Source organism: Oryza sativa, chromosome 2, assembly GCF_034140825.1.
Source record: "Oryza sativa Japonica Group chromosome 2, ASM3414082v1".
NCBI classification, from domain to species: Eukaryota; Viridiplantae; Streptophyta; class Magnoliopsida; order Poales; family Poaceae; genus Oryza; species Oryza sativa.
This window is the reverse complement of record NC_089036.1, coordinates 24,027,893-24,051,626: the sequence shown is the minus strand read 5'-3', so window position 1 is coordinate 24,051,626 and position 23,734 is coordinate 24,027,893. Positions and strand designations below refer to the sequence as shown.

At 47.7% G+C, this 23,734-nt stretch overlaps 4 protein-coding genes across 15 annotated transcripts; 1 reads left to right on the top strand and 3 right to left on the bottom strand.

The window, feature by feature from the left end:
- Positions 1–242: 242 nt before the first annotated feature.
- On the bottom strand, positions 243–6,835 carry LOC4329899 (cyclin-dependent kinase G-1-like). Of its 11 annotated transcripts, none has more exons than XR_010739000.1 (11): positions 4,985–6,832; positions 4,763–4,891; positions 4,534–4,669; positions 4,365–4,453; positions 4,157–4,268; positions 3,971–4,077; positions 3,705–3,874; positions 3,250–3,634; positions 2,640–2,737; positions 2,254–2,365; positions 243–1,781 (listed from the first exon to the last, which is right to left on the bottom strand). XR_010739000.1 is itself a non-coding variant. In NM_001416702.1 (7 exons), the coding sequence occupies exons 1-7, from the start codon at positions 6,397–6,399 to the stop codon at positions 3,781–3,783; spliced, it is 2,082 nt and encodes a 693-aa protein (NP_001403631.1). In that variant the 5' UTR covers positions 6,400–6,835; the 3' UTR covers positions 3,103–3,780. The 11 variants fall into 11 exon arrangements, 1 of the variants encoding a protein (NP_001403631.1); XR_010739002.1 differs by having other exon boundaries at positions 2,665–2,737; XR_010739003.1 differs by lacking the exon at positions 2,640–2,737 and having other exon boundaries at positions 3,250–3,637.
- A 606-nt stretch (positions 6,836–7,441) lies between these two features.
- On the bottom strand, positions 7,442–9,371 carry LOC4329898 (uncharacterized). Its single transcript, NM_001416701.1, has 2 exons — positions 8,356–9,371; positions 7,442–7,903 (listed from the first exon to the last, which is right to left on the bottom strand). The coding sequence occupies exons 1-2, from the start codon at positions 9,063–9,065 to the stop codon at positions 7,591–7,593; spliced, it is 1,023 nt and encodes a 340-aa protein (NP_001403630.1). The 5' UTR covers positions 9,066–9,371; the 3' UTR covers positions 7,442–7,590.
- A 5,359-nt stretch (positions 9,372–14,730) lies between these two features.
- On the top strand, positions 14,731–19,937 carry LOC4329897 (transcription factor GTE9). 2 transcript variants are annotated; one of them, XM_015769920.3, is made up of 10 exons: positions 14,731–15,112; positions 15,454–16,740; positions 16,819–16,956; positions 17,553–17,617; positions 17,963–18,032; positions 18,346–18,405; positions 18,504–18,616; positions 18,703–18,745; positions 18,829–18,950; positions 19,029–19,937. In XM_015769920.3, the coding sequence occupies exons 2-10, from the start codon at positions 15,471–15,473 to the stop codon at positions 19,290–19,292; spliced, it is 2,145 nt and encodes a 714-aa protein (XP_015625406.1). In that variant the 5' UTR covers positions 14,731–15,112; positions 15,454–15,470; the 3' UTR covers positions 19,293–19,937. The 2 variants fall into 2 exon arrangements, with proteins under 2 accessions (XP_015625406.1, XP_015625405.1); XM_015769919.3 differs by having other exon boundaries at positions 18,829–19,937.
- Positions 19,938–20,028: 91 nt separating this feature from the next.
- On the bottom strand, positions 20,029–23,398 carry LOC4329896 (uncharacterized). Its single transcript, XM_015769922.3, has 2 exons — positions 22,542–23,398; positions 20,029–21,680 (listed from the first exon to the last, which is right to left on the bottom strand). The coding sequence occupies exons 1-2, from the start codon at positions 23,292–23,294 to the stop codon at positions 20,280–20,282; spliced, it is 2,154 nt and encodes a 717-aa protein (XP_015625408.1). The 5' UTR covers positions 23,295–23,398; the 3' UTR covers positions 20,029–20,279.
- Between the last annotated feature and the right edge of the window lie 336 nt (positions 23,399–23,734).

The window sequence follows — 23,734 nt, the reverse complement described above, 5'->3', positions numbered from 1 at the left end:
CGTTTCTCGTCAATTTCAATCTAGTATATTTGTTTGTGAAATGACAAAGTATAGTGATTGGAATTCAAGTACGTGTTCAGAAAAAAAGACACGTTCTAATACATCTTATACATAGTGCTCGGAGATCTCAAATTCTCAAAAGACGTCTGATGACCATTCCGTTTCCCAGAGATTCGACTGATGCAGCATGATAGTGTACAGATTTGTGAACTTCAGACACGGTTCAAACCAACAAATCGACGAAAGTGAAACATACCAATTCACTGTATTCACCCAGTCGTATTTACAGAGAACAGATGCTACGGCATTTTACAACCTTTACCTAGTGGCTAAGTTCTCCAAAAAAAAAAGAAAAAAGGAACGCGCCTGAGCATATTGCAGCACCGGAAACAAGAAATCCGGCCGCCTGCCTTGACAAAGGTCCCTGAACTCCGCTCCTACAAAATGGTCAGACATACGATAGGAGACGTAGAGAACTTGTTGCCTCTGCAACTCGGAGTATGGCCCATTGTCGCTTTGCACGAGGTTTGCAGGGGACACAAACAAAGGGACAGTTAAAACAAGTAAATGCAAAGACATTAGAAAAGATGCAGTGCAGATCCATGACACGACAAGAAGAATAGAGTGTTGATACTGGTAGAACCAAGCATGGTTGGTAAGATTGTTCTTTGTATTAAGGAAATGGAGTAAAGTGTGTGAGTGTGACTGTCATGGATACGTTTCTCATTTAGACAAACTACTACTACCTCCATCCTAAAATAAGTGCGTTTGTAGTTTTCTACTAAATCAAATGCATAAGTTTATAGATAAGAGTAATAATGTCTACCATGTCAAATAAGTAAAACTATGAATATATTTCACAATGGAACTAATGATGCTCATTTGAATAGTAATTATTGGAGTATTGTTTTTTCTATGAATTTGGTTAAAATTAGGATAGTTTGACTTAGGAAACCAGAAATGCACTTATTTACAACGGAGGTAGTATGGCAAGTACAACAGTTGAGCCTAGTATGGGTTCCTTGGTAATACACATCATCTTAGAGACTATCCTCTTATAACAATTGAGACAACAGAGGCTCTAACCATGAATCCACCAAAATATTTTTATCATTATTCTTCTTTCCTTTATCTAGCCTCATGCGAGGAAATTCCCTATTATCTGGCGCTAAGAGTCTACAGAGAGTTGATATTAACTGAGCTTAGGTGGTACCCCCAAGAGCCTGCTATAAAGACTGTTTTGTATGCCCTAAAAGTTCGAATACCAGAAACATCGATTTGCTTCAGGAAAGCATAATTGCTGACAGCGCTTTTTTCTCTACTTCACGCACTGTCATGCTAAACATGTAACCTTATTTTCCAAGCCTTAACTGTGCTGAGTATTTAATGGTCGTTCGCATCTTGGTGACAAAATTTTCAAGCCTTTCACTCAATAGAATATTTACTTATAAGTTTAAAACAAGTAACCCATGACACTAAAAAAGTTATTAGCCACAGGGGCATCAAACTTTTCACAGGTGCGCAAGAGAAATAATTAGTGAAAATAGTGCCAGTAAAGCATGCAATTTGATAGTAGCACAGTAGAAAATTAGCAAAGCAGCACTGAAAGATTGTAAAGCAGAAGATAAAAAGTAGGATCATGGTGTCAACTGGCAAGGAATGTGGGTAATTGTAAATATATATAAAAGGCAGGCGGAATTGATAGAATCAACCTTCGAAAATACTGGACAACCATGACAAGTCCTGCGCCTCAACGTTGTTCTTGGTCAGTCTGCATCTTACTAAAACATAAAGGAAAAAGGTAGGAGTAAGAGTAAATGATTTGTGGAAATGAATTACAAAAGCACAGTTTTCCTTGTTTCTACCAGTCTACAATGAGTTTCCAGTTGCAGAATCCAGACTCAATATTATTTTATCAAATGCAAGCAATTCTTCAACATGATTCTACTTGAAAAAGAATAACAAAAGAACGAAAGGTTCTGCAGGATAACACACAGCTGTACTTGCAGGCATGGACACAAGGAGATACAAGAAATTATGGATTGCCCAAAATCCTGATTCATCCACACATCTAGGCTGGTAACTCGTACTAAAATCATGTCCCACATATGTGGATGGGCAGGACTGAAAATATAACATGTCAAGAATATATCTGTCATTGAAAAAAAAAAACAGGTGTACAGCTACAAAAGAAGCTACTAGCAAGAAGCATACTGATCACCAATATATTGAGAAATAAGATAGCAGACTGACCACTAGAATTCACAACAGTAACAGATCACAGATGAAGACTCGAAGCCTTCCACAAATAAGTCAATTAGATACGTCCATCAAGCTTCCTGTCTCGGTATAGCCACAGCTTAAGCTGCAGATGTGTCACAGAACACTTAGTTGTTTACAGTGAACCCAATCAACTCTCCAGCAAGTTCAAACTAGCATAAAGGAACATCATTAACTGGTCTGGCAAGAACTTTAGTGATAAGTCAATATGACATGTAGATTTATTATGATAAGTGCAAGAATGGACATCATAAGAATCACTGATTTCACTATAATCATCTGTAAAGCACAAGCAAATGATTTGAACTGAACATACGGCAACAGGATAGCAAAATGAATCAAAGATCAGTGAGTATTGCCTTTTCATGAGGGAAAAGCCAGCACCTCAGAGTTAAAAACATTTCACATCTTTCACCATTATCATGAATAATGATTTGGTTGATAAAAGTCTAGCGGCCTATCATTAAAAAGGTAGATCATTAGAAGAAAATATAAATAAATAAATAAAAACAAAGAACTCTTCCTGGCTGTCACTTGTTACAAAAAAATGATGCAAGACAAATGGTCCAAAGATAAATTAATACAATCGTACGTCCTTAGATTATTGATTTCTTCTATTATACTGTACAAGATTAGAAGTAGACAAGAGTCAGTTATTGTCTGATAAATCATTGTAGCAAGCAAATGATATTAAATTGATTGGTTCTTCTATTACACAAGATTAGAAGTAGATAGAGTCAGTAATACATCATTGTAGCACGCAAGTGATATTGAAAAATCTGACAGGTATTGTTTCCTTCCAGAAAGTGGAGGATCATTTTTATAATGACCAGTTACATAAATTAGCTAGTTTTCAAGCAGCTTCAGGGAGCAACTGAAGTGATCTTGCAAAGTACAGTAAAAAAGATTAAAGATACATTTCATTTTTATACACCACATCAGTGGACACAATAAGCCTCAGCATATTACCTTACATTTTGCATTACTATGTACCAGTTTCCTCGTCAAAAAGCATAATGCACCCTCCCTCTTTTGCTCCATCCATCTCTTGCAAACAAAATGCGAAGATCAAAAGAAAATGTGCTCATTGCACAGAAAAAAAAAGGTCCTGTTGATCATTGTTTACAAAGTACCAAACTAAGGTACTTTACAGTCAGAAATTTCAGAAGCAAAACTGGTGCACCAGATAGAAGTTAATAGGCCAGATCATGCAGGTGGGTTAGATCTGCACACCTTATAATGCAGGTGAATTAGATTGTGACCAGAAGTCTGAGAAAGAGCTAACCCAGTAACCCTGCAATGATATAATAGCTAGCATGGACCATAAGGAGACATGTTATCCCCCTTCATATGCCTGCTAAAGAACGCCATCAGTTGTCGCAGGCACCAAGAAGACAGATACTTCATTCCAGTGGATATCTCACCTTGGAAGACATGTACTTCCATTGATTCCACGCTGAAAATTAGCATCCACAGCAGACCTATAGTGATGGTTCAAGATTAGCCAAAAAGGCCACGATCTCCATTGTTCCCTTGTTCTTTCATCCGTTGTTCTTCCAGAGGATCAGGGCTCTTCATATGTTTCTTGAAGCGCCTGCATGTTTTGCAAATACAACATTACAAACCACATAAAACGCCAATTTCAGAATTAGGATGATAAATTAGAAGTAAAAAGCAAAATCACTCGTACCTGTCTTGCTCATTTAGAGCAGGAAATGTTGGCATGAAATCCTTTGATCTAGGCAGAGGTAGTTCGCGAAACCATTCATGATTCAAGGCATCTTCTGCTGATATACGCTGTATGAAAAAACCATGTTCAGTCAGCTACAAAATGAAGATACAAGAATCAGATGGATCACTCTATTAAGTGTATTACCTTCTCAGGGTCATATGTCAGTAATCTATTTAGCAGATCAAATCCAGCTTCTGACAACATCGGCCCACCAGTGAATGATACAGCTCGGAACTTGTCCCTTAATCTATTGTGCCTGAGGGAGGAATGAGTGGTAAGACTTTATATGATACAGAAACTGCATGATCCAAATAAATAAACCAGCAGAAACAAGAAATGAGTTGGCACTTACGTTTGTTTGCCAAATTTGACGGTGGCACCAGGCAACTTAGAATAACCAGGCCATATATTCTCATCAGGCGTGCCAAGTGTTCTAAATATCTGCAATGGAAATCACTTCATCATAAGATTTCCTTAATCAAAATAAAGATATGGAATAGACAAAAGTCAAAACCATATACCTTATCAAGTTGATCTATCTCGCTTTTCCCATTGAACAGTGGCCCTTTTGATAAGAGTTCTCCCATAATGCAACCCAATGACCACATATCAATAGCAGTAGAATAATCCTTTGCACCTAAAAGTAATTCTGGAGCCCTGCAGTCATAAGGAGCATGTAATAAGACCATGGATAAGTTAAATTTTGAGTTAGACTGATTGTATGAAACTATAGACTGTCTAATGACTTACCTGTACCACAAAGTCACAACCAACTGGGTGTAAGGCTTTAACGGGCTGCCATATTGACGAGAGAGTCCAAAATCACATATTTTCAACTCACCGCGGTTGTTCAAGAGAAGATTAGATGTCTTGAGATCCCTATGGAACAGCATAATTATTAGAATCTAACATCAAAACCAATTCCAGAAAATGTGTAAAGGAGAAGAAAAATTAGTGATTAACAATCATTACCTATGAAGTACCCAATTGTCATGAAGATACTTCACACCTTCTAATAGCTGAAGCATCAAGCATTTGACCTCACTTTGACTATACGGTTGTTTCATTGTCTCCATAACACCCTTAAGATCATGTTCCATGTACTCCATCACCATGAAAATATCTCTGTCATTACTACCAACAACTACTTCCTTGACTTCCACAATCGAAGGGTGGTGGAAGGATAACAAGATATTCATTTCCCTAAGAGAAGTCAGTGGGAAACCTTCCCTTTCCTTCTCCATCTTGACCTTCTTCAGCGCAACAATCTCACCAGTTCTCTTATCCCTCACCCTAAATACAACTCCATATGTACCCTCATTGATTGTGTTGAGTCTTTCAAACTCATCAACGCTCCTACAACCTTGAAGCATGTTAATGCACCTACGTGGGGACCGTGTACACTCAGGGGTTTCAGACCTACAGTCCTCACCTTCAAAATCAGAATCCAGCAAATGACCAGCAGGATAATCATCATCAGCCGCCTCCTCAACATCTATGTTGTCACCCTTCTCCACTTCAAGGTCCCGGTTTGCACTACCCTGTAATACCCCCGAGTCAGATGACCTTGAGGAGCTTCTCACTGAGTTATACACCAGCACCTCTCCAGACTCAGGGCTTGTAACCTTTTTTGTGGACCCTCGTTCAATCGAGTCGACAGGTGACACGCTCTTCTTTTTCTTGGGCACAAACACATTTTCCTCCTCGTCGCCAGCATCTGCCCATCTTGAGGTCAGAATGTTTCTCATTGTTGGGTATCCCTCTTCCTCCTCATCCACAATCCTGTTCTTCTCATACTCCTGTACCTTATCAACTGACACATCCAAAATCATTGGCGAGTGTCCATCGCCTATGCTAGACAGTGAGCTCATGACAGGCAAGGAATGCGACTGATGCATAATAATCTCAGCAACTACAGCATCTACCTCTCTAATGCCCCTCACAGGGTCTCGAGCCTGCCGCTTTGAACCATTCCTGTCCCAAATTACTGGAGATTGCTTCCTCTTCTTACTCGGGGACATCTTCGCCTCCTCCTTGCTGACTCGCGTGACACCATTCTCCCTCGGCTCCCCGGTCTTCATTGGGCGCTCACCGGACCTCTCTGAGCCACTCCCACCTGAGACCTCGCCGGGCTCCCTGTCCTCCGTCCTCCCTTCCGATGGACGCCTCCTCGGTGGTGGACGCGGCGAATCCCGGCGGTGGCTGTACCCATTCGACAGCTCCCGGCCACCGCTGCGCCCGCCGTCACGGCGGCGTTCCGAGTCGCGGTGGCGGCTCGGGTGGCGGTGGTGGTAGTGCTCCTTGCTCCTCCTAGAGACCCCCACGTCGTGCTCCCGCTCCCTCGCCACCTCGTAGCCCCTGTACCCCCCGTGGCTCCCCGCAGCCATGAATCGCTCCCCTCACAAACCCTAGCAACCGACGTCGAATCCGCAAAATCCCAGAGGTAATTCTCCACCAAACTAGAAATCCTCGGACCGAAACCAAACCCTATAGAGACAAAAATTGGGCGTGATTCCGACCCGGTTGGGGGATCGGACCTCGATTCTCCACCAAACTAGAAATCCTCAGACCGAAACCAAACCCTAGTAGAGACAAAAAATTGGGCGTGATTCCGACCGAATTGGGAATCGGACGACCTCACCTCGCAGCCGAATCGAACTGGGGGTTGCATGTTGCTGCCGCGGTGGAGAATTCCGCCTCTGCTTATCGGGATTCGAGGGGGGAAGAGGCGGCCGCGAGGAGAGGGGGAACCGAATCGTGCGCGGGTTGCGGGAGGAGAGAGGAGGAGAAAGCCAAGTCGGGCACGCAGAGCGTCCGCGCACCACGTGGTCCACGTCGGCCGCGTTCTTATCGTGCGGTTTGCTCTGCCGGTTTCCCACCGACCTTCGCGTACGCGGCGCGGGGGGATTCGGGTCCATGACAGGTGGGGCCCCGACGCCGAGAGTGGAAATGGACTGGTAGTGGCCGACCTGACAGGTTGGTCAAAGAGTCCAACTACATACCACATGCTTGAATTGAAAAATGGCACGGACCATAACATGCCGTGATTGATGCCGAATAGTACAATAAAACAATCTGATTTATTCGTGTAACAAGATTATATTTCGGGACTGTTTAGTTCGTGAAATAAAAATTTTTAGGTGTCATATCGGATGTTTAATCGGATGTTGGAAGGGATTTTCGGACACGAATGAAAAAACTAATTTCATAACTCGTCTAGAAACCGCGACACGAATCTTTTAAGCCTAATTAATCCGTCATTAGCATATGTGGGTTACTGTAGCACTTATGGCTAATTATGGATTAATTAGACTCAAAAAATTCGTCTCGTGATTTCCTCCATAACTGTGCAATTAGTTTTTCTTTTAATCTATATTTAATGCTCCATGTATGTGTCTAAAAATTTGATGTGATGTTTTTAGGAAAAACTTTTGGGAAACTAAACGGGTCTTCATTGATGGTACAAAGATAAAATTCTTCTGTGCCTGGTACTAGTAGTACATCAGAAACCGCCTTCAACAAGCAGCGGAAACTCTCAGATCGATCACGAGCCTTTTGACTGTGGCAGTGGATTTTTCTCAGCGGCACAGCAGCGGCAACCGGAGCGAGAGAGAGGAGGGCGAGCGGCCGCTGCCGCTGCTCCAGCTCGCGCTCCGCGTGAGCAGCCAACCCTTGGCACCGCCTCCCGGGCGGCCCAGCGCCAGCTCGGCCTCGGCGCGCGCGCGCCGCGCCTTGGCCTCCGCCTGCGCCGTCGCCAGCTTCCCCGCCGTCCTCGCCTGCGCGCGCAGCCTCATCCGCTCGGCCTTCTCCTCCGCCGTCCGCATCTGCAGCTCCGCCTTCCGCCGCTCCCGGTTCTCCCACGCCTGGATTCTCATCTCCTCGCGCCTGTACCTGACAAAGCGAAAATGGCAATGGCACACGATGCAAACGTGAGTAGACAAGTATAGTGGTGGTAGCTGCTTGCTTTTGGTTTCAGGCTTTCAGAGGATGTCATTGTCTCAGTGCTTCTAGCTGACAGTTCAGCACTGATGTGGTGCTGTCCGACAAAAGAAAATGCTAACGAAAGAAAATGCTGCGCACTGTTGACTGCACATGCAGAGCACAGCTTTAGCGCATTTTTGCAGCAGGATTTCGTAGTTCAAACCGATTTTAACCATGGATTTAGAGAGGAGATGAGCAACTAAATTTTTAGTCGAATTTGCTGGTTTTAGACGGATAACAAGCAAAGAACTGCTTCCCCCTTTCCCAATATAAGTTATTCTAGTATTTCTTATATTTATATTGATGTTAATATCGATAAGATGAAAGAAAATTGATGAGCAGCAGGGAACGCGATCGGTCACCTGGCCATGTACTTGGCGCGCTCCGCGTCGCCCCACGCCGTCGCGGGCGACACGGCCGTGATCGTGCCCGCGACTTCGTCGTGCCCCTGATCGGCGCGCTTGCGAGCCGCCCGGAGATCCACCACGCCGCCGGCGACGGCGCTGTCACGCGACCCGCCGTCGCATTGCCCAGGCGAAGCCGTGCCCCGCGCGACGACACGGGCGGTCGCCGCCGGCGCGACGACGCGGGGAGTGTTCGCCCTCGACGGCTCCTTGCTCCCGCCGGGCGTCATCTCCGTGCCGACGTCCCTCAGCGACACCACGCACCGCTGCGGCACGTACGCCTGCACGGCGTCCACCACCTTGGTGTCCACCCCCTCGTCGCCGCGCGCGGCCTTCAGCGCCGGCGCCATCGCCGCGGGCGCGCCCTCCCATTCCACGTTGCTCCACGATCGCCAGCCGCCGGCCCCCTTCCGCGCCGCCGGCGGAGGAGGCAGCAGCAGCCCGTCGTCGGCGCTGGCGCAGGAGCTCCTCCGCCGGGTAGCTTCGCCGCCGCAGTCGTCGTCGCCCGCCCGGGAGAGCCACTTCTGCGCGTCGTCCCACTTGGACGGCCTCGGCCTCGCCGCCTTCGCGTAGCAGGCCAGCAAGTTACCACCACCGTGCACGTCATACCTCCGTACGCCGCCAACGCCGCCGCCGCTGGAGCTCTTCCCCTGAGAAGACCTCCTCATCACCGGCAAGTAAGCACTGAAGTGACCGAGGAGGAGATCAGAGGAGGAGGATGCCAGCTGCTACTGCCACCTCCTCCATGGACGGAGAGGAAGCAGGGGATATGAAAGGGAGATGAGAACACTGTGGTGGCGAAGTGACGGCAGCTACTGCTGCTGCTATAGCTGGAAGGAAGTCAGCTGCAGCTGTCAGCAATCAGGAAGGGAATAGAGAGTGTTGAGCTCATGATTGGCGGTCACTGTAACAAGCGGAGACTGTACTGTGTGTGCACGTCTGCACCGTGGACGTCCTCAGGGCCGGCACCGGTCAGCTTCTTCCGATTAATTGCGGCAGCATATAAGCGGCCTTGCCCTCACATAACGACGCACGCCCGCCCGGCAGGACGCACGCTATCAGCACAAAAGTTGCCGCTCGGTCCCTGAAAACATGGCACCGCCGATCATCAACGAGCCACACGTTCTCCCCACGACGATGCACCGCTCATCGCAACAGGATTCTACTCCTTCCGTTTCACAATGTAAATCATTTTAGCATTTTCCACATTTATATTGATGTTAATGAATATAGACATATATATCTATCCAGATTCATTAACATCAATATAAATGTGAGAGAAATGCTAGAATGACTTACATTGTGAAACGGAGGAAGTATTATTTACTTTTTCTTTTAACGTGATCACTAACATATGACCTTTCTGAATAGCGGTTCCACATATTATTGATTTTAAGTTAAAAAAAGTAAGTAAAAAAATCGCAATCCCCGCTCATCATTTTCACCCTCCCATCCAGTTCGCATTCTACATCGCTCCAGCCTCTAGTAGCTTATCAGCCATAATTGAAATTCAAAATTTGAACTTCATATTAAAGTTTATTTCAATAATTTTTTAGCGTGGTTTATTTTTTTTAATATTAGTTTTTAAATCGTTAAGAACAAGTTACTTTCGGTTGTTTCATTCGTTTTCTTTGCGGCGTCACAGGAGATTCTTGGCCGCTGGAAGTAGAGATCTAACGGCCATCCTTCCTGCCCCTGTTTCTCGTGCACGAACGGGTGCAGGTAGGTAGTGCGTGTGGTTGTGTTGGGGGTGTGCTTTTGGGCCGCGAGCGACTCATGTGAGGCTACTGTGTGCCGTCGTCGGTTAGCACGAGCTGTGCTGCTGTGCGCATATGGGAGCTAAGCTAAGCCCAGCATGTGGTTTTGTTCCCCCGCTGCGTGGCTAGAATCCAAGGCGGCGAGGCGCGCGACACCCCATCGCCCCACGTGACAAGTGCAACTTTTTTGGGCACGCATGCGAAGGGAAGGGATTGGCTGCTCTGTGCTCGAATGTTTGGGCACAAGCACAAACACAGCTCGTCGCGCGTGGATGGACTCATGGACGCACGCACGCCGCGTGTTTCCATGTAGTACTTGTGAGGCCCAATGAGCGCGCTAGTGCGCAAGTACACGCTGAGTGGAAACCGCTGCTGTATGCAGCAGTTTATTGATGTCTTTTTTACTGTTCGTTTGGTATGTCACTAGATCTGATGTGTGCTGGTGAGAAAAATCTGGGCATTACTGTGTGTATACCTGGCATCGTTCGGTAAGCATAAGCTAACCGACACATTGACATTATCATCTTGTTATTATTTTTATCTTGGAAATTAGCATCCTCTTTCTCTCAAAGTATAAGTACTCGTAAAGCCTTTCACGGGGTTGGTATACGTGAAACTAAACAAGAGATGAATGAGATGAATGTGATTAGTTGGAGAAATGAAATGAGCATTCATTGCAATTGTTTAAGATGAGTAAGTGAAGAAATAGGTATACTCTCAGATAAATAAATTTTGATTGTTAGAAAGTCTTATTTTGTAACGGAGGGTATAGCGTCATAACCCCTGGTCTATTTTGTGAGACGAATTTAACGAGGTATATTAATATTTAATATACCTCGTTAGATTCGTCTCGCAAAATAAATCATGGATTAATATATCTCGTTAGATTCGTCTCACAAAATAGTTTGATCATGGATTAATATACCTCGTTAGATTCGTCTCGCAAAATAGTTCAGGGGTTATGGAATGGGTTTTGTTAGTAATCTACGTTTAATACTCATAAATAGTAAGATTCCGGAGGGCTATTTAATAGCCTGGAGGATCCAAACAAAGCCATTGACGTGGATGACAATAGAAAAGTGGAACCTACGTGTCAGTGATTGTAATGATAGTACCATTTTGTAAAAGATACTCACCCATCATAAGACACCTTAGTATCGACGAGTGATACTTGTAGACCAGATGATTTGGGTACTAGGGTACATTGGAACGATGATCTACGCAATACGACATCAAGCAAACAAAAGATAAGGATTATACTGGTTCAGGCCCCTTGTCAGGTTAATAGCCCTAGTCCAGTTTTTATATGAGATTGATGATGGAAAACCACGTATTACAACAAAAGTAGAAAGATCGTAGTCGATGTATTCGACAAGATCTCCCGGCGACTTGGCTTCGCGTACTCTGACTTCGTAAACTACAGTGGGTGTGTTGGCGATGAGATATGATGCCTTGCACCCCTCCTTGGGGTCCCTTTTATATCGTGGGTCATTTTTATCCCAAGTAAGACTCGGAGACATCGGATCTTGCACGGTATAACAGAAACTCGATCCCTTCCGAGTAGGACTTTGGAAATCACCTGTCTCGTGGAGATAATTCCCATAATTTATAACAGATTCCAACAGCGTATATAGGAACGATTCGTATACGTGAAAGTATACCATATCCGTGTACTACATAAGTCGTAGGATATGAAGTATGCCTTATCTGTAACCCTGACACTTAGGGTGTGTTTTTTTCTCTCTCCTAGATTTTGCTCCATCATTTTTCACGCGCACACTTCCCAATCTCTAACTCCCACCAGTGTCATCTTGTTCCCATGCCCACACAAAAATGATCCCCTCAGTTCTTGGCGCCCACACCAGGCGATTGTGGCTCGTAGTGTCATGGCGACGTACACTAAAGTCGTGAGAAATGAGCAACAACTAGAATTGGGAGGGAGGAGACAATGACATGCTAGGGTTAGGGAGGGAACGGATGGTGGGCAGCGAGGGTTGGGAACGAGCGAACAACGGCGACATACATCGAGACACATGATCTTATTACCGTGAGCGCACAACCGTGATCCGGAACTCACAATCACGCGTGAGGAAGGTAAATAAACTGTCTCGTGTTAGTAGTTTGGCATGGGGCCCACTTTTGGTTTTAGGGAATTAATTTTACTTAATCTCTTGGAGAGAATTTTCTTCCTACATCATTCCGTTTAGGATTCCAAATTCAGAATTTTGGGATAGAATTTAGCAAATCTCTTATTGGTGCTCTTAGAAGTAGAACACATAGGTCTCAAATTAAACTATACTGGGCTGCTACGACCACAAAAGAGTCGCTTTTTAGGGCCTTAGCAACCATACTTACGTCCTATACAAAAGGAATAAGTCCACTTTAACTTCCTTAATAGTGACCCGAATCTAATCTATAACCCTGAACCACAAAACCAGATATCTTGACTCCCTCAACTATTAAAACCAGTGCAACTTGACTCCCTCAGCGGTTTCTGAGAGTGGTTTTAGTGACGTGGCGTCTATGTGGCAGTGTTGACCTGGTGTGCCGTTGACGTGGTGCTTATGTAGCATTAGAACTAAAAACGTACATGTGGGACCTCTTCGTCATTCGGGAAAAAAATGTGGGGCCCACTGGGTCTATCCTTTCTTCCTCCTCCCTCTCCCTCTGTCCCTTACCCCTCTCCTCTTCGGCGAGCGAGGGCCAGCGGTGGCGGCGGAGGTGGAGTGGCAGCGGTGGGCGGGAGGGCGTAGGCGCCGGCGGCGCCGTGGGAGAGGAGCCAGAGCTCGAGGGAGCCGTCGGTGCGTGCGGCATGTAGGTCTATCCCTTCTTCCTTCTCCCTCTCTCTCTCCCTCTTCGGCGACGGAGGCGGAGTGGCGGCGGCGTGCGAGAGGGAGCCGTCAGCGCTCGCGGCCTCGAGGCGACGCTATGTCGGCCTCCCCTCCCACCAGCGCCGCCGCCGTTGCTGCTCGTCTTCGCGGTCATGGCGGCGTCCGGTGCACCGTCGCCGTGACGCGGTTCGTCGTTGGCTCGACCAAGCCCTGCCTTGGTTCGTCGTTGGTGCACGTCGCGGTGTTCTCCGACGGCTGTGACGAGAGCGGCCCAACGGAGCTTGGGCGGCCACCGTGGCCCATACTTCGAGCGGTTGGAGGAGGTCGGGTCGGTGGCACTGGATGAGCTGGTCTGGGAAGAGGCGGAGCAAGGGAGGCCGGCGACGGTGGTGGTGTACGACACGTAAAATTCAACAATTGATTAATGAACTTAAGATGAGTGTTGGCAAAGCCAACAAACCAGTGGTAGCAACTGTGTTCAGGCAGACATAACCCAGATGAAGAAACTCAATATGAGCAGAGGAGTTATCTGGGTCACTGAAAACGTGCAGGGGGAGGATGTTTTTTTCTTCAGCTGAACCCTCTCGACGCGGCGGAGAAGCGAACCCATCTGTTGACGTGGGTGCCCCGGCTGGCGCGACGTTCTTGACGCAGACGTGCGCCGTGGACGTGGTGTACACGCACGCACGCTTGGGGGAAAATAGAGGCGAGGGCGATGCCACCGCCGCCGCGAGACGTCCAGTCGCCGAGCAAATGGCCGTGTCCGCGAGGTGGCTGTCGCGGAGGTCGAGGCCGACCATGCGGAGCGGGAGAAAGAAGCGCCACCCGCGGCGGTGTCAGCGAGGTGGCCACCGTACCCCGCGCCGTGAGGTGTGGCCGCGACGGCGCTATCGTTGCCAATCCGCATCCGCCTCGGTTGCTGTTAGACAGCGTGGGAAAAAGAGAGGAATAAAGAAAGAAAGGAGAGAGATAAAATTGTGACACTAACGTGTAGGTCCCACAAGCTGAGTTAGCTAGTTGGATCGAGTCAAAGACACCACATCAGTAAAGCCATTCTCCAAAACTGCTAAGGGAGGTAAGTTGCACCGGTTTTAACAGTTGAGGGGGCCATGATATCTGGTTTTGCGGTTCAGGGACACGGATTAGATTCGGTCACTTTTAAGGGAGTCAAGGTGGACTTATTCTTATACAAAAGGCCTACAATTTAGGCCCTTATTTTCTTGGGCCGAATATGGCCCTTTTATTAAAAAGGAAAATCGCATGGAAAATGGAGCGAACGACTAACCTTCCGTTTTTTCTCTTTCGGTACCTAACCCGTACCCGTTACATCCTTCCCTCCAATAACCCAGCCACGCACCTCCTTCCACGTGGCACCAAGCCTTCTCCTCCAAGTCACCTCGCTCCCCGGCGCGCCCAAACCGTACCCAGATCCCGCGTGCTCGATAAAAGACGGCCGATCTCCGCACCACCCACCCCAACACGACCCCTCAAGGTCACTGACAGGTGGTCCCGAGCTATAGTAGGCCCCACACGTCATCCTCAGTTCGGGTAGGAATCCGCGTCCGCGCGCGGACCTTCTCGAAGAAAGTCAAAGCGCGCCCCGCTCCACGTCACGTCGGCCCGGGTGGGGCCCACGCCCAGATCTAACCCCTGGTCCGTCCGATCCCCGCGAAGCCGACGGCCCGGATCCGACCCGCGGCCTCACCCCCGCCTATAAATACCGCCCGCGAGGGCGTCCGCCCCTCGCGCGTCACAGTCTCGCATCGCTTCGCTTCCCAGTTTCGGGTCTCTCGCTTCCCCCGCGCGGATCTCCACTTCGGCTCTCCCCGGCTCGGCTCGGCTCCCTCCACCTCGGCTCGGCTCAAGTCGAGTCGCTTCGCGAAGGAAAAGGATAAGCAGGAGACGGCTCGACTCGAGAGGAGGAAAAAGAAAAGAGAAGAAAAAAGAGAAAAAAAAAAGAGGATAAGGCGGGGAGGCGTCTCGAGCCGGCGGCCACCTCGCGACCCTCAGATCCGCCCGTCTCCGGAGCAGATCCGGCTCGCCGGCGGCCGCACGGGAGGAGGAGGCCGCCGTCCGCCGCGGATCCCCGGCCTAGGGTTTCGCCCTCTTCAGATCCGGCTTCTTCAGGTTCTCGCGACCCCCCGTCTCCGTTTCGAATTTTCGGGGATGTTTTTCTCTTGGGGTTTCTTCGGTTTCGCGTGCCGTTAGGTTCTGGGCGCGAATTGGAGGATTCGGGGGTCGCGGTGTCGGATTCGTGCGTGGCGGGGGGTGGGGTTCGAATTCGAATTAGGTCTAGGTGTGGGATTAGGGTTTTTGGAGGGAACTTTTTGAATACGTTTTGTGTTTCTGTTGTTCTCTTACATCAAGCTGTACGGGAAGTTCAAATTTGGCATTTGATTCCGCTAAGTTCAAGTTTCCCTTCCGCGTGACTGAATCTTGGGTCTCTTATGGTTGTCAATGGTGAACAGATCTGGCGCCCGGGCACATGACACCGACGGTCCTCATGGAGTTTGGGCAGCAGAGGCAGATTAAGCGGGGCTACGATGAAATGGCGTTCCGGGGCATGGCGTCAGCGGCGCCACGGGGTTACGCGGAGACCGTTGGCGAGTCGGAGGGCGCGGCAGGCAGCCCCGTTCGTGTTGACTCCGAGGACTCTTCGGCCCCCAAGCGCAAGTGCATCAGCCTAAACAGCGACGGCTTCGATGTCAAGCGGGAGATTTTCGTCCCAGCCAAGATGTCCTCCTCCGAGAGGAGGCATCTCCGGAAGAGGTTCCGCACAGAGCTTGATTCGGTCCGGAATCTCCTCAAGAAGCCGGAGTTTGCTGTCCCTGTCCCTGTCAATAGAGCTCCCGCGCTCTCGTCCTCGGCTGCCCCTCGAGGTAAGAAGGGACAGCGTGGTAACCATGTGGTCCGTGGTGCCAAGGGGCGTTTCTTGCCTACAAAGCCCCGACCTGAGGCTTCCACGGTGTTGACTGAGGATGCGATTTTTAAGCAATGCGATGCTATTCTGAAAAAGCTGATGACTCAGAAATGTAGTAACATATTCGACTCCCCGGTTGATGCTGTTAAGCTGAATATTCCAGATTATTTTCAAATCATCAAGAAACCGATGGATCTTGGAACTATCAGGAATAAGCTTGACTCTGGTTCCTACACGAGTCCATCTGAATTTGCAGCCGATGTACGGCTGACCTTTTCAAATGCGATGACTTACAATCCTCGTGGGCATGTAGTGCATGATTATGCCATTCAACTAAACAAGATGTTTGAATCAAGATGGAGGACAATTGAAAAGAAGCTGGCTTCCATTGCCACAGAGGCGCACGTCGAGGTTGACAGGGCTGACTCAAAGAGGAGGAAGACTCCCCCTGTGGACTGCAGTGAGGTGTCAACAGAGTGTGTGAGGCCAACAGAGTCTGTTAGACCAACAGAGTCTGTAAAGCCAAAAATGACATTCGAGGAGAAAGAATCATTTGGGAACTGTTTGGCATCTTTGTCTGAGGATCCGGAGGTACCTTCACACATCATTGATTTGTTGCAGCAATGCATTGACAACAACACAGATCAGCTTGGTGATGGAGAGATAGAGATTGATATCCATGCTGTCAGTGATGACCTACTATTCGAGTTGAAGAAACATGTTGACAAGTATTTGCAAGAGAGAGAGCAGAGCCAGCAGGCAAAATCTGAGCCTTCTGAGAATGAGGCTGCTAATGTATCTGGCCTTAGCCACTCCTCTACAAATCCCTGCAAAGGTTTTTTTCCCTGGTCCTTTGCTAATGCTTAGTTTTATGCAACATCACAGTACTCTTACAACTTCTTTTTCTCTGCAGGTGGTGATCCAGTTGAGGAGGATGTAGATATTTGCGGGAATGCATCCCCTATATTGATAGAAAAAGATGCACACAACAATCCTAACAAGTGTGGTAGCCCAAGTAGTTCCAGCAGTGACTCTGGATCTTCTTCCAGCGGTCTGTGCTCCTCTGTGCTTACATACTCTCTTTAGTATGATATATGTCCTTGTAAACAAATATGTTTTTGCAAGAATGATCTGGTTACTTCAAACACTTGTGTATTTCATTATATTAACTTCTGTGACGTTTAAGCTTGAAGCTAATTACTTTTGAGTAGATGTTTAGTTGAGTTTAGCTAACGAGGCACTGAACAAGAAGTACGCACAATTATACTTCACTGTAGGTGCATCTGTACCATTAGATGCCCACTAGTCAGTATGCATGCTCATGCATTCAACAATATTCCCTCTTTCTTTGATCTTCTGGGGGACTAGATTATCAGTATTATAGAAACTTTAACTGGGGTTACTGTTATTCATATCGTTAACTGACGAACAAGCAGGATACCATCCTGCAATTTACCCTTGTGCTAATTTGCAACAATCTTATCTTATCTTCAGAATAGCAATACATGCATCATATCTTGTTTGTGTGGCTAAATGTTTGCGTAATTGTTCCTGTTTGGACTTCTGCTAGTCCCACTTGTCATAAGCCTTCCTTTATCATGAGTTTGTCTTGAGGTGTCCTCAATCACATTTACTCCAATAATGCAGATTCTGAGTCGGGCAGTGACAGTGAAAGCGAACAAGAAAAAGGTGGTAGCCCAGGAAAGCCGAAGGTATTTTGGCTATTTGTCATTGGGTGCTTGATGAAAAATTGTGAATATTTTGTTCTGGCCGGTTGATTGCTATGCATCTATAATCAGACATCAGCCCCTGCATACTGTATAAGCTGACTCTCATATTAATTTAATATACCCTTATTGTCTAATTTGGTCAGAAACAGACATGTTCGTTTAAATAATCTATTACTGTGGTACTTTGAGAAATTTAGGCTCAATTTTGAATGTGATATCTATCCCTCTTAATCATTTTGTCAAGGTTGCTTTTTTCTTCTCATCGAAACAACTTTTCCTTTTCTTCCGTGTTATTGCACTGAAATAGTTGTCATCTATATAATTTAGGGAAGTAAGAGATCTGAACAACTGGTGGAGCAAGAAAAGAGTGATGTTATAAGTCCAGTCGATGCCATCCGTAAGATTCCTGTGCCCTTTCTGTTCTACTACCTCCCCACGTCTTCTTAAGGCTTATTTTGATTTGAAAAAGTATTCAACAATAAGCACCTGCATAATATCAGTGTGAGAACTCTTTGAAATATAAATCTATTGGTATGTTTTATGCACTAAATGTAATTGTAGTTTGACCAAGTTTTGGGTTAAAATCTACAAAAAAATTACCTTTAGAAATCAAAATGCACCTTAATCGTCACAGCAGCACAAGTTTGTAGTTTCATGTGGCAGTTGGATGAGCTTTTGGCTTAATGCTCTTACAACTTTCAAAATCACAGGTCCTGCTGATGATGTGGAGCTCCGTGAGCAGGATAACGAGTCAAAGCCTGCCCCAGAGGGTAAGCATGAATTTGCAAGCAGTACATATGAGGCCATTAAGGGGTCTCAGTGCATTAAGCTGATTGGATCATCTGATCCTTTCCCTATGAAACTTTAGGGGAGAATTCAAAACCCGACAGGCAAGTCTCCCCAGACAAGCTCTTAAGAGCAGCCCTCCTTAGGAGTCGTTATGCTGATGTGATTGTTAAGGCACAGGGGATTCTCAGCCAGGTTTGTGATTAGTTTCATCGAGTGGTTTTGTTTGTTCACTTTTGTTGCGCTGCTTCTGACATGGAACGAACATTTGGTGAGCTCAGGGTGGAGACAAACAGGAGGAGCTGGAAAAGCTCCAGAAGGAAGGTAACAGGCATATCCACCTGAAGTTTACTCTTAAATGATGGTTCTTACATTTTCCCTGAGAAGTGCCTTATCTATGTATTCAGAGAAAGCAAGGCTGTTGGCTGAAGGAAATGCAGCTATGGAAGCTCGAAGAGCTGAAGCTGAAGCTGAAGCCAAGCGTAAACGGGACCTTGAGAGGGAGAAAGCTCGCCAGGCCCTGCAGGAGGCTAGTGAAAAAAACTGCATTTACTGGTGTCGAGCTTTCTTTTTCCCGCTAAAATTTGAGTGGTTTAACTTAATGCAGATGGAGAGAACGGTGGAAATCAATGACAACCTCCATCTAAAGGATTTGGAAATGCTTGGAACGGCAACCACAGAACATATTGTGAGTTCTGTTGATGAGACTAGTCCTGAGCATTCCCAGGATGGCATGCCCAGTTTTCTTCCTGGATCAGGCAATCCATTGGAACAGCTGGGACTCTTCATGAAAGCAGATGAGGAGGAAGAGGAAGAAGATCCTAGCAGTGTCCCCAGCACTAAAGATGCAGAGGAAGGAGAGATCAACTAGTCCCAGTGCTTGTGGGCTAGTTGCTGAATTAGCTGTGCATATGGTAGACGCTCCTTCCTTCTGCTTCCAAACTAGCTCGAACAAGGCCCTCAATTTTGATGCTGCTGGATGTCGTAAATTATGCGCCTGGAGTATCGCGGTAACCTGCCCTACAAATCATCATATGTGCTTGGAGGACGGCACAGCCATAATGGCCGCGACTTGCGGTACTCCGAGCTGTTGTCGGGTGTATGTATGTAGCCATCTTTGAAGTGCCATGGCCAGGCCGCAAGGTGGGTAAGCAATGAGAGGACCAAATGGTTCTTTGCACATAGTGAATTAGTGATCCAGGTGCTAAAGCTCCCAGCGGCAAAAGGTGTTGCCCAGCGGCTTATAGATTTTTCGTTCGTTCGTTCTCTAGTTTTCGGTTTGTCCAATTGCTTCCTGCTGTAAATTCGAATTTTGATGTAGTGGAGGAAGCGATAGTTGTTTGCTGGGCATATGGGCAAATAGGAAAAAGCTTCTGCTTTTCTTGTTTACAGGGAAAAAAAAAGAAAATTCATGCGTCTTTTAGCGCAATTTGTTGTCTCCTGTCAGATGTTTGTCGACTGTTTGTTGTGGATGTTCAATATTCTCAATACACAAGATATTTCTTGTCTTTCCTCATTCCGTTTTGTGCAGGGATTCTTCCGGAAACGTGAATAACTGCTGTTTGTTTGTTTAAATTAAACAAAACGATCGACTAACTCACCACAACTAGCTGATACATTCACCAAATATATTTGCATCGAAGTAAGCCGTTAAGGCGTTAACACAAGCCCAACCAGAAACCAAGCACGCCACGCAAGGATACGGTTACACGCAGCAGCCAACAAAATCCACACAAGCCCGACGAGTTCAACATGCAGAAACCATATATGTTCCGTTGAACTGCAAGCTCAATTCGAGTCAGAAAACCAAAGAAAAGCAGGCTAATTATACCGTGTGCGCGTGTGAGTCACTCGGGAGTCAGGACACCCTGAGGCACTGCTGCTTGAACATCTTGCTGGTCTGCTGCCCGCTGGCCGAGTCCTCCACGGTGAGGCCCTGCGCGCCGAAGCAGATGTTGATCAGCCTCCCGTTGCCGCACCCGTGCCGCCGCGCCGGCATCTCCGCCGACGCGTCGTCGTTCACGGACGACCCCGAGCTCGACGGCTCGCCCATGGCGTCATCATCGTCGTCGTTGTTCAGCACGATGTCCTTCAGCTTGCCGAACACCGGCGTCGTCATCGAGTTCTCGTCGTCCAGTTCCAGGCAGACGCCCTTCATCTTGCCGGACTGCGGCGGCGGCGGGGTGGAGGACCTCGGGAAGGCGGACGCCGGAGACGAGGACGCCAGGTGCGGCATGGCCTCCATGATGCCGTGGATGAGCTTGCTGTTGAGCTTCTTCTTGGTGGCCGAGCTGGGAGTCGAGGTCTTCACCGCGAGGGTCCTCTTGTTGTTCAGCGCCGTCGTCTTGGTGAATGTCTGCCTGAGCGGGGCCGGGGTCTCGACGGCCTGCTCGCTCAGCTTCTTGATGGAATCCATGGCGTCGCCATCGTCGGATTTCTTGTGTCCTCTGGACATCTTCTGACGAGGCCATTTCAGCATCAGCTTGAGACGGTCCTTGGCACGGCTGGCAGAGCTCAGCCTCTTCTCTGAAGATCCATGGTTTTCAGCATTTCCGCATTTTGCATCTCCATGATGGGCATGGTCACACTTGCCATTGCTAGAGCATGAGCTAGGGCGTCGGGACTCCGCGGTTCCGATCCCGGAGTAGAGGAAGATCTCTGCATCTGATATCTTGAAAGTTGTACCGGGGCTGCTTGCAATCCCTCCCTGCATCTTTATCTGCGAAACGATCGCTGACCGAGTTCGCAGAACAGTCGAATTCAGCACCCCTCCTGCGGAAACTATCTGCCTGATGAGCTTGTCAGATGTTGAAGAGCGCAGCTGCTGTTTCAGCAATGCCAGTGGAGTCATGCCATTGGCATCTTCAGCATTGAGGTCGATCGATGGGGTTGTCATCAGGAGTTCGACGAGGTCTGGATGAACACAACCAACCACAGCCATGTGAAGGACTGTGAGGCCTGCATCATTCTTCAGGTTGATAATCTTTTGGATATTTGATGTTCTTCCACGTATCAGGTGTCTCATAAGCTCCATTTGGCGGTCAAGCCGTCGGAAGCCTGGGGTTCTGAAACCTGCAATTGCTGAATGAAGGAAAGTATCACCAGCTCTGTTGACAGCTGAAATGGTTGATGGAGATGCAGCAACCAATGCCTCTACAACAGGCAGATGCCCTCGGTAGGCCGCTACATGTAATGCCGTGTTCCCTTGATTATCAGTCGAATCGACAATGTCGAAAGTGGCCATAAGGTACTTGACAACCTGCAAGAGGTATGTTTTACATACATAAGGGCATAATACTGGGAGAAGGAAACTTCCATTCTAGTTTGCATATAACTGGAGCTTTGCACACCTAACATTACAATGATTTGTGGCAAGAAATATTGGCTGAATATCAGCATCAAGAAACAGAAAGAAAGTTGGCTGAATATCAACATCAAGAGACAGAAAGGAACCGTATATATCTAAAAAGTGTGATTTTACCCCCATCTAAACTGGATCGACAAGGAGTACATCCACTTTTCAACTCGAATTATTGGAGAGAGATCAATGATTGGAGCTTTTGTTGCTTCTAACTAAAATTCCTAAAGAAAATCTGGTCATGAATTGCACAACTTGAAGTCCATGTCAAAGAGGCCAAATCAGTATGGTCTTTATAATTATTCTTTGGTTCATAATACACTGGAGAGTTGAGCATGACGATATTAACTAAATGAGCCTTTATCATCTGGGCGTGGTATGCTTATTATATAAGATAAAAAAAATGTTCTTTAATGACAACTATCTACATATCTCAATGTCTCCTTGGGTTACACGCAGCATTCTAGCTGAACAATATCCTTCCAAGCTCAAACTAATCATCACATAGGACGAATGAAAATAATTTGTTCCTTAATATTTATGTTGAAATCGATTACCGGGTAAGAACCTGCAGCGCATCAAAAGGCAAAATTGGTTTCATAACGTTGAAAGATATCGAGTTTAGAAATATTTTCACCCAAACATCCTGATGAAATGGGCATCTACCTTGTCATCCATGCATATTGGCACAAACAGAAGTTCACTATGGTGCATTTTGCAGAAGTAGTGAAGTAAGCAATGGCCAAGAAGTAGATGCCTCACCTCTAGCTGCCCTCTCCCTGCAGCAGCATGCAGCACGGTGGATCCACGGAAGTCGAGATACTCCGACACGTCGGAGCGGCGCTCGATGAGCTCCCTCAGCATCTCCACGCTGCCGCCCCTCGCGGCGGCGTGGACCGCCCTGCTCATCATCTCCAGCCGGAACACCGAGGAGCGGCCACCGCCACCGCCGCGCGCGCCTTCCCCGCCGTTGGGGCAATTCGTCGAGCACCTCGGCGACATGGCGTGGTCCAGCAGCAGCCTGAACACCTCGGCGTTCCCGCCCCTCGCGGCGGCGTAGAACATGTCCGTGACGCCGTACTCGCCCTCGCCGAACACCAGCAAGGGGTCCCTCTCCATGAGCTCCTGCACGAACGCCATGTCCCCCGCCGACGCCGCCGAGTAGAGCAGCCACCCGCCGTACCCCGCCCGGAGCAGCGTGTTCTCGGCGGCGGCGGCGGCGCCCCCGTTCTTGCTGCACTCGCACTCCAGCAGGAGGCTCCGGGCGACGCCCGCGCGGTGCCCCGCCGCGCCGGCGAAGCGCGCGTCGTCGTCCCAGAGCGCCTCGAGCCTGCGGATCCGGCGGAGCGAGGTGAGCTTGATGAGGAGGTTCGGGTCGAGGTGCAGCAGCTGCCGGACGATGTCGTAGTGGCCGTCCGCCGCCGCCCAGTCGATCGGCGACGCGTACCACCACTGGTCGCCGGTGCTCTCCCACCGCAGCGGGAAGTAGCAGCAGCACGACGCCGGCTTCTCCATTGCTGGATCTTCCCAAGATCTACAGCTCTAGCTCGCCGATGCTGCAGTGGCGAAAGTGAGCTGAGCTGAGCTGAGCTCTCTCAGCTCATCGATCACATGGAGCCAATGCCAACAACTGCACCAAAGTGGAAGAAGAAGATGGCACCATGTGAGCTGACTACATTAATAGAAAAGAATAAGAAAAAAACACAATTATTTATTGCTCGTGGTTGGATTGCACTATTGCACTGCTAGTAGGATGAAAGCATTTGCAAGCTGTAAGGGGAGAGGCCATATGCAGAATGGAGATCAGAAGAATAGAATTAACCAATTTGTTGCCACTGCTTTTCTGCCAAGAAAGGAGATTGTAGTTTTTTTTTTCATAGGTGAAGAACATACTGCTCTGAAACTCTAAAATTAAACAAATGTGCTGTTCTTTTCACATTCTGTTCTACAAATAG

Excerpts from the sequence above, each read along its gene's own strand:
- LOC4329899 (NM_001416702.1), bottom strand. The coding sequence starts at position 6,399 with ATGGCTGCGGGGAGCCACGGGGGGTACAGGGGCTACGAGGTGGCGAGG. Across the intron at positions 4,892-4,984 it reads GACAATTGGGTACTTCATAG|GGATCTCAAGACATCTAATC; the intron begins GTAATGATTGTT and ends GCTGTTCCATAG. Across the intron at positions 3,875-3,970 it reads GCTCTAAATGAGCAAGACAG|GCGCTTCAAGAAACATATGA; the intron begins GTACGAGTGATT and ends CAAAACATGCAG.
- LOC4329898 (NM_001416701.1), bottom strand. The coding sequence starts at position 9,065 with ATGAGGAGGTCTTCTCAGGGGAAGAGCTCCAGCGGCGGCGGCGTTGGC. Across the intron at positions 7,904-8,355 it reads CGCGCCAAGTACATGGCCAG|GTACAGGCGCGAGGAGATGA; the intron begins GTGACCGATCGC and ends TCGCTTTGTCAG.
- LOC4329897 (XM_015769919.3), top strand. The coding sequence starts at position 15,471 with ATGACACCGACGGTCCTCATGGAGTTTGGGCAGCAGAGGCAGATTAAG. Across the intron at positions 16,957-17,552 it reads CTCTGGATCTTCTTCCAGCG|ATTCTGAGTCGGGCAGTGAC; the intron begins GTCTGTGCTCCT and ends CCAATAATGCAG. Across the intron at positions 17,618-17,962 it reads GTAGCCCAGGAAAGCCGAAG|GGAAGTAAGAGATCTGAACA; the intron begins GTATTTTGGCTA and ends TATATAATTTAG.
- LOC4329896 (XM_015769922.3), bottom strand. The coding sequence starts at position 23,294 with ATGGAGAAGCCGGCGTCGTGCTGCTGCTACTTCCCGCTGCGGTGGGAG. Across the intron at positions 21,681-22,541 it reads CAGGGAGAGGGCAGCTAGAG|GTTGTCAAGTACCTTATGGC; the intron begins GTGAGGCATCTA and ends TACCTCTTGCAG.